The sequence below is a fragment of the Lolium rigidum genome, chromosome 7 (assembly GCF_022539505.1).
Source record: "Lolium rigidum isolate FL_2022 chromosome 7, APGP_CSIRO_Lrig_0.1, whole genome shotgun sequence".
Lineage (NCBI taxonomy): Eukaryota > Viridiplantae > Streptophyta > Magnoliopsida > Poales > Poaceae > Lolium > Lolium rigidum.
The window spans coordinates 32,953,290-32,961,775 of NC_061514.1; the positions used below are offsets into that span (position 1 = coordinate 32,953,290).

The following is an 8,486-nucleotide window of genomic DNA, read 5'->3' on the forward strand; positions in this document are numbered from 1 at the left end:
GCAAATAACAGCAAACACGAATCTTGAAGCAGAAATAAAATAAGCTATGTCTCAGCTAGCTGAAACTTAGCAATTCCGTTCTTTTATATTTTATTATTTTTTAATAGTTGAAGTCAGCTATTGTTTCGTTAGCATGTACTATTTATTATTTAGTATTAGTATTATAAATATCGAAAAGTGTATTTGGCATATGAGCACCAGTGCTCCTGATTTCTAAAAGTCATATTTTTTGGATTTTAAAAAATATGAAATTAAATATCCACATACATACAAACATTCTGAATGTACGGTAAAAAAATTGGAGAAAAATATCTTATATTTTAAGCTATACAAAAAAGACAAATTTCTGACAAACCACAAATTTGTTTTTTTCTGTAGATCAAACTACAATGTAATTTCTACCGAAACTTTGCATGAATATTCAGAACAAGTGTATGTATTTATGGAATAAATGTGATGATTTTTTGGAACACATAAATATAGTTTTTAAATATTTTAAAAACTGAGAGCACTGGTGCTCATGTGCACCAAATTTGCTTCCTATAAATATATGCATGTAGAAAAGAAGTACTCCGTATTATAAATATATGTAGTATTGATCGTTAAAAAAAGAAAAGTTTTGTAACAACGTGCAGCTTCTACACCCCGTGTCCTGTCACACCAGGATCCCTTAGAGCTTAGATACTACGAGCCTCTCCATCTCCACCGCGAAGCGTTCCATGGCTTGTCGCGGCAACGCCACCGGCACGATAACCGCTTCCTCCCCATTTCGATCCATAATGACGGTGAAAAAGCTCTGGCGGAAGACAGGGTAGACCGGCCCGGCGAAGACCGGCTTGCCCCACCCGAAGTCCACGCGGTGAAACCCGACACGGCGAAGGTCGGAGAGGAGGTACATGTTCGCTGGCAACAATGGCGGCTGGCCCCGGCCGCCCAGCACCAGCTCGTTGACCGTGGAGCGCACGTACTCGGCGGTCACCATAACCTTAGCCTGCCGCACCAGCGCTACCGCGTCTTCGAGGGAGCCGCGGCGCAGCTCTGCAGCATCAGCAATCGCCCTGGAAGCCACGATGGCGTTGCCGTAGTACCCCGAGGGCAGGCCCAGGTCGGCGGCTGCTCTGAAGTTGGCGATGATTGCAAGCGGCGCGCTCTCGTCCGGCGGGAACTCAAGCGCAGCGGTGCGGGCACGCCAGAGGAATGCCGCGAGCGCCTCGAAGGTCGTGGCCGTGTCGCGGAGGAGAGGAGGGAGGCGTTTCTTGATCACGGCAACCTCTGAGTGGCTGAAGATGAATGACCGCACGACCATGTCGCCGTCCACCGGCCCCGGCGCCGGAAATGTTTGAGTAACCTGCGGCGACTGCTGAACGTCAAACTCGCTGCGTGGGAAGGACGGCATAGGCGGGCTAGGCATCTCGAGGAGCTCGCGGGCCCACGCGGGTGCGACCGTCGGCGCGGGAAGGCCGCCGGCGAGCTCGGCAACGGCGTTGATGAACTGGACGATGCCGGTAGCGTCGCATAAGGTATGGTTGTGGCGGAGCGCGAACACAAAGCCACCGCAGAGCAGCCGGGTTACCTGGCAATTATCAACAATTTAACATGGTCACAAGTCACCCGCATGCATATCAGGGCAGGCTATCATCAGCTATTTTACGGTACCCGCATGTATACCTGGATGAGCATCAAAGGTGTGTCGACCATGCCGCTGGATCCCTCCACTTCCAAGAGCAGCTGTTGCATGCACGGGATCGGCGGCCTGAGCCCGGCCGCATGAAGCTCCGCCAGCCGCACGTCGGCCTCGGCCTCCACGAACAACACCCCCTCGCCGGTGCAGTCGACCACCAGCCAGGGCCGGTCCTGAGATTTCGAAGGCCTGGGGCAGAACTAAAATTTTGGGCCCCTCTTACTAATTACTATAAAAAACATTACCCGCATGTATGAAATGATGAAAAATAAAATACTTTAAGTATATCCAATTGCAATATTCATATAAAAATAACAATGTTTACATGATACCTTCAAATTTTCTACGACAATTCCTAGAAGCAAAGTCAGTGACGATGGAATCAATATCAATCTCGTCCACTAACTCATCTGCATTGCTTGAAGTGCTCGCGTTGCTCTTTAAATATTTAAACATAGACCCTTTCTGTGATTCAATTAATTTTTCTTCTTGATGTTTCCTTCTTCTTTTCTTAGCACCGGATTCAGGCGCCATAATCAGTTAACCTCGCTCCTACAAATAAGAACAACAACTACTAATCAAAATTTAGAACACGAATTAGAGCAGATAGTAGAATTTCAAAAGAACAGCGGCGGCCGGCGGGCGTTCTTTTCTTACCTTCTATCTTAATCTTCTATGCAGATTCGGTGCAGGGGAGGAGCCAGCGGACCAGGCAGGGCAGCAGATCGTCGCAGGCTCGCAGCGTCGCGAACTCAGGTAGGGGCGGCAGGGGCAGGGCGAACTCACGCAGCGTCGCGAACTCAAGCAGGGGCAGCAGATCGTCGCGAACTCACGCAGGGACGTTTCTGTTCCGCTTCCGTCGTATGACCGTATGGTATGGAACCAACTATCGATCAGATCAATCGATGCGACGTTTGGTATCATCAATCGATGACTCGTACGTAAATTTCTGGCCGGCCGGCCGGATCGGAAACTAAAAGAAAAAAAGAGAGGCCCAAAGTATAGATCGAAGCCCTCAAGCCCATCTAAAAACGTTAATTTTTTTTCTTGCTAGTTGCAACTTATAGTAAGCCTATATAAAAATTTTGGGCCCCTAATTTTTCTGGGCCCGGGGCGGCCGCCCCGCCAGACCCTCCCCAGGGCCGGGCCTGCCACCAGCTTCCTCCCCTCCACCTCCCTCAGCCGCCCGGCCAGCGGGTAATAGTGCACGAGCGCCTCGCCGAGGGCGCGTTGGATGACGCCGGCCGGATCACCCAGTGCGACGCCCTCCTCTCTGCCACGGTAAAAGAAGGCCAAAGACACGTTCATGCGCAGAACGTGCCGGTCGTCGAGGTCGGACAGGCGCTTAATCTCCCGGGGCGTGGGCGCTGCCGGGCCGACGAGCTCCAGTTCACGCCGGCGCACCGCGAACACCAGCGCCTGGTCCGCCATAGCTAGGATGATCTTGAGCAAGCTGGAGCCGATGCTCGAGCTTGGGGAATTGTGAATTGTGCGTACCAAACTTATAAGCAACAACTACTAGCATGGTACCGCGAGAGTTCTACGTACTACAAAAAGTCAAAGACTCCTGTCATCTAGAACAAGTTGTACAAGCTTTACTAGTAATAAATTTCTCTCCCACAATTATGCTGCTTTTGTAGTATCTGCACAGGGAACTGACGATAAGCATCGACAGTTCGAAAATGAGGCAAATATATGTTAGAGTAAGACCACTGCTAACATAATTGTTGGTTTTGCTAATTTCTAATTATAATTACTCCGTGAAAGCATGAGTTGCAACTAGAATTTTTAAATTGTAAATAAAGGTTTCAACTGAAAAAAATGTCCAAACTGTTGGATTATCTCGTGGGTTGTGCTATAAATAAGTTGCAACAATATGGGTTGTAACTGCCCTGGATCATTGGAATGTTTTATGATTTGTGTTACTTGTGGAGCTATATGCACCATTAGTACCTAAACTTGCCATTCGGGTGCATTTTAGTACCTAAAGTTGCAAAACGTGCGTTAGTGGTACCTAATCTTGGTTTTGGGTTCAGTTAGGCACTAATCGCGTCCAGATTTGCCACGTGTGACGCCACGTTGGATGATGACTGGCGCCAGATCAGACTTATATTTGCAAAAAAACCCCTGCAGTATGTAATCTTGGTTTTCGGATCCAGCTGTCCCTCGCTGTCTCCTTGAGCGAGCAGGTACGGGAAGTTCCCAAATTTGCAACCCTACTCGAGCTCCCTGGCTGCGCGGTCAAATTCGAGAGCTGGAGGCGGTTGCACAGGCCGTCGGTGGTATTAGGCAAAGGAGTAGGCTGCGGCAGTTGATGCGGGCCGTGGGTGCTGGAGAGGTTCGCAGATGGAGGAGCGGGCCGTGGGTGCTGGAGAGGTTCGCGGATGGAGGCGAAGGAGTAGGCGCGGGCCGTGGGTGCTGGAGAGGTTCGCGGATGGAGGCGCTCCCTTCGCCGCCGAGGCACCCTACCAAGTACGGCGCCGCCGTCCAGGTCCGTACTTCGGCAACCCCCCTCCCATCATTCGTGGATTTGGTGTTGAGCGCTTCTTGCTCGTCTTTGAATCCTGTCATAGACTAGAGTAAGCAGTTTTGGTCAACACCAAAAGATCATCTCCTTGACGATACCCTCTCCATCTTGCAGATCATCTCCTTCTTGGTGCTGTTACTCTTCACCTCCATGAGAGCTAGCGCCTCCTGTACTAGAGTAAGAACCCACTGATTAAAACACATACATTCATCCACAATATACACACGGTCAGAAACAATATCGAGGGCGTGTCCACAGGTGTGTCATGTAAACCAAAGTATCACCATTTATTTGCTGAAATTAAGGTATAGTTTGTTCTAGAGGAGTTTGGGAATTCCTACAACAATCAGAGAATCAGCTGCGGAGGTGAGCATTCCGGCTGTGTGTGCTTCTCTGCACTTGTAGTGAGTTTCAGTTAACATTGCACTTGGTAGTCAGTTTCAGATCATTGTTTTTCTTGCGCTAATTTGCAGAACTAAGTCCGGAGTAACTACAAGGAAGAAGACGTGGAGAAGCTTGTGAGAAAGCTAGCTGAATTGCAGCTTGAGGTCGAGAAACTGAAGGCAGATAAGAAGATGTTGCAGACAAATCAGAGAGAAGATATGACAAATAGGGACAAGAAATAAATGATTTTCCTGTGTGTAGTTGCTAGTTCTGTAGTGCTGTATGCATGTGTAGCTTGTTCACTAGGGGTTTCCTTTGAGCAGTAGTAGAAGAAGATATGGTCTTACTGTGTACAACATGAATGTAAAATTCAAAACTTGTTTCAGTCAATGAAATAAAGAGGAATCTGGTTTGAATTCATTACTATTATGAACAGATTGTGCAGAAACAAGAGAATGCAGCATGTGTTGATGTACAGACTACAGATTGCTACAGTTAACTAAACTAACTGAATAATGGAGACTGCTACAGGCTGCTACAGTTAACTGTACAAGCTGCAGCAAGATCCTTTGTCCCTTGTAATGTTATGAATATCACAGTAATTGTACACTAATTGTTTGAAGAGGCCTACAAACAATAATATATGTTGTTGAAATAAGCCTTGTTGTCTATATGTTATCACCAGATTTTGGCCAAATCAGGAGGTGGGCCGTACGGGAGATGGGCTTGGAAGATTACACGTGGGAGATCTCTGAAGCGGCCTCGCACGGAGAGTTTGGGCTAGATTGCCCGTGTATCTTTAATTATGGTAGATTATATCTTAGATTAAAAGTTAGAGTTTGTATCATGCACGGTGGGGATTATTCCCACGTTAGAAAGTCCCCTGGACTATAAATATGTATCTAGGGTTTATGGAATAAACAACAACCAACGTTCAACCAACAAATCAATCTCGGCGCATCGCCAACTCCTTCGTCTCGAGGGTTTCTACCGGTAAGCAACATGCTGCCTAGATCGCATCTTGCGATCTAGGCAGCACAAGCTCCACGTTGTTCATGCGTTGCTCGTACAGAAGCCTTGTTGATGGCGAGCAACGTAGTTATCATAGATGTGTTAGGGTTAGCATAGTTCTTCGCGTAACATGCTATCGTAGTGCAACCCTTGCATGTCTAGCCGCCCTCACACCTATCTTAGGTGTGGGGGCGGCACCCCGCTTGATCATTATTTAGTAGATCTGATCCGTTACGATTGCTCCTTGTTCTACAAGGATTAGTTTAATATCTGCAATAGTTAGGCCTTACAAAGGGGTGGAGGATCCAGCGGCACGTAGGGTGTCGTTCGCTAGCCCTAAACAGGATGTTCCGGGGATCAACCTCGTGTTGGTTTTTAGGCCTTGTCTAGGATCGGCTTACGATCACCGTGCGTGGCCGCGAGGCCCAACCGTGAGTAGGATGATCCGATTATGCGGTGAAAACCCTAAATCGTCGTAGATCTCATTAGCTTTATCTTGATCAAGCAGGACCACCATATATTCGTGCACCTCGTACGAATCATGGGTGGATCGGCTCCTCGAGCCGATTCACGGGATAACCTCGAGAGCCGATCGAGGCTCGTATTTAATGTTTACGTGTATGCCATGCGGGAAACTAAGCGAGGCATCTCCATCACCTTCCCGACCAGGTATAGGTCGGTGGCACGCCCTTGCATCAGCATCGGACGTGTGACCGAGAAGGCTTTGCGGGCCGTCGCTCGGAGGGACCTCGGCCAGCCGCAGCCCTAGGTTGTTCCCGGCTCTACGGTGTTGCCCGTCGCTGCCCGCCGGTGGGTTTCTGACGTCAACACATTCTGGCACGCCCGGTGGGACAAGCTTCTACATCAACCACATCGCCATCTACATCTGAGATGGCGGACGGCACGCCAGTCACGTACGAGGATCTGACGGACGAGCTCAAGAAGAAGTATGACGAGATCAAAGTCATCCTCGAAGCCGACCTCATCGGCTCTTTCCACATAACCCGTTCACATGGCATCAGGTGGAAGGGGTTCTCGCCTAATGGTGCACTAGATGGGATAGACCTCTCTGCCCCGTCGGAGGAACGCACCAGGTCCCTGCGGCAGGAGATCAACTACTTGGTGGCTCACTCGCTACACCGCCACTCTGAGAACCTGGTCAACACGTTGGAGCGTGTCGCTCTTCGCGTGATCCGAGAGATCATGAGGCACCGCGTACTCGCCGTCGGGACCAGCTCTCGGGACGCATCAAGGAGAGTTGCCACTCCGGTCCCGTCCACCGCCGCCATTTGCGTTGGCAGCACCGGAAGTGCCGGCTTCACCGGCATTCGTCGTCTACAAGATCGGTGGTGACCCTAGTGACTACCGGTTCTTGCCCGAGGCGCCTAAGGAGATCCCTCACGGGTACACGTGCACGTATGTGCCAGATTGTGGTAATCGGGCACTCACAAACCAGGCCACAACATCGGGGACTTCGGGAAAACAGGAGGGACGTCAGCGACAGAGCTTGAGAAGCAGACGTGGCTAACTAAGTACGCCACCCCGACGAACCTCCAGAGCTCAGCTCCTGCAGTTGGCTCAGAGCTGGAAAAGCAAACATGGCTGGCTAAGTACGCCACCCCGGCGAATATTCAGAGTTCAACTCCTGCAGCCAGCACAGCGGATCAGATCAGTACCATACTGAGAGACCAGTTCGGCATGGTGCCGAAGAGGAGGGCAATCGGCTATTCCAAGCCGTACCCCGACGACTACGAGATGATCCCGCTACCACCTAAATATCGGCTCCCTGATTTCTCCAAATTCAGTGGATCAGATGGTTCCAGCTCCATCGAGCACGTGGGCCGATATTTGGCACAACTAGGACCGGCTTCAGTGTCGGATCAACTACGTGTGAGGCTCTTCTCACAGTCCCTCACGGGATCGGCTTTCGGGTGGTACACCTCGTTGCCACCAGACTCCATCCGGACTTGGAAGCAGTTGGAAGAACAGTTCCATATGCAGTACCATTCAGAGGCTTCCGAGTCTGGCATTGCCGATCTAGCACAATTACGTCAGAAGCGTGGAGAAACGGTGACCGAATACATCCAGCGCTTCAGGAATCTTAGGAACCGATGTTATTCGGTTCGTATAACTGAAAAGGAAGCAGTCGAGTTGGCAGTAGCGGGCCTCGCAACACCGCTCAAGGACATGGCCTCCCAAGCGTACTATCCTCGCCGGCGCACATGGTTCGAAACCGTCGGCATACGAACAGCGCCACTCGGACCTGTACCAGGACAAATTCAAGCGTGCGGTAGTCCTGGTCGATGCGGAGGAAGACGAAGTTTCGCGGGAGATCAAGAGGTAGCAGTGGCCGAATGGACTCGGGGAGGAACCCCCGTGTCCTGCAAATGGGTAAAGCCACCAGGCCCGCCCAGGGGATTTGATTTTGACGTGACCAAGACTGAGCAAATCTTCGACCTCCTGCTCAAGGAGAAGCAGTTGACGATTCCTGAAGGTCTCAAATTCCCCACGGTGCAAGAGCTGAACGGAAAGCCATACTGCAAATGGCACAACTCGCTCTCCCATGCCACCAACGACTGCAGGGTATGGCGTCAGCACATCCAAGCGGCGATAGAAAAAGGGCGTCTAATTTTCAACCAGTACGCCATGAAGGTCGACACCTAGCCCTTCCCCGCCGTTAACATGGTAGAATGCACTTACCCTGAAGGTTGCCAGCCAGGATCCTTGTTCAGCATCAACATGGTAGGACCTGGGCACCACTCTGGCAAAGATGGAGACGAGGGAAGCTGCTCTCGTAGCAAGGACACAGAGGAGGCCGCTCCACGTGATCGGCTCCGTCATGATGGCAAGCGCTACGTCACAGAGGGAGAAGTGAAGAACATG

The 8,486-nt window shown here is 50.4% G+C and overlaps 1 protein-coding gene across 1 annotated transcript; it reads right to left on the minus strand.

Annotated features, from left to right (window-relative positions):
- Window positions 1–670: 670 nt before the first annotated feature.
- LOC124671148 (benzyl alcohol O-benzoyltransferase-like) lies at window positions 671–3,112 on the minus strand. The gene is made up of 3 exons (XM_047207564.1): window positions 2,837–3,112; window positions 1,669–1,854; window positions 671–1,573 (listed from the first exon to the last, which is right to left on the minus strand). The coding sequence occupies exons 1-3, from the start codon at window positions 3,110–3,112 to the stop codon at window positions 671–673; spliced, it is 1,365 nt and encodes a 454-aa protein (XP_047063520.1).
- Window positions 3,113–8,486: the final 5,374 nt, after the last annotated feature.

Coding starts and splice junctions, on each gene's coding strand:
- LOC124671148 (XM_047207564.1), bottom strand. CDS start 3,112: ATGGCGGACCAGGCGCTGGTGTTCGCGGTGCGCCGGCGTGAACTGGAG. Junction 1,855..2,836: donor AGGTGGAGGGGAGGAAGCTG/GTGGCAGGCCCG, acceptor TCGAAATCTCAG/GACCGGCCCTGGCTGGTGGT. Junction 1,574..1,668: donor CACCTTTGATGCTCATCCAG/GTATACATGCGG, acceptor GATAATTGCCAG/GTAACCCGGCTGCTCTGCGG.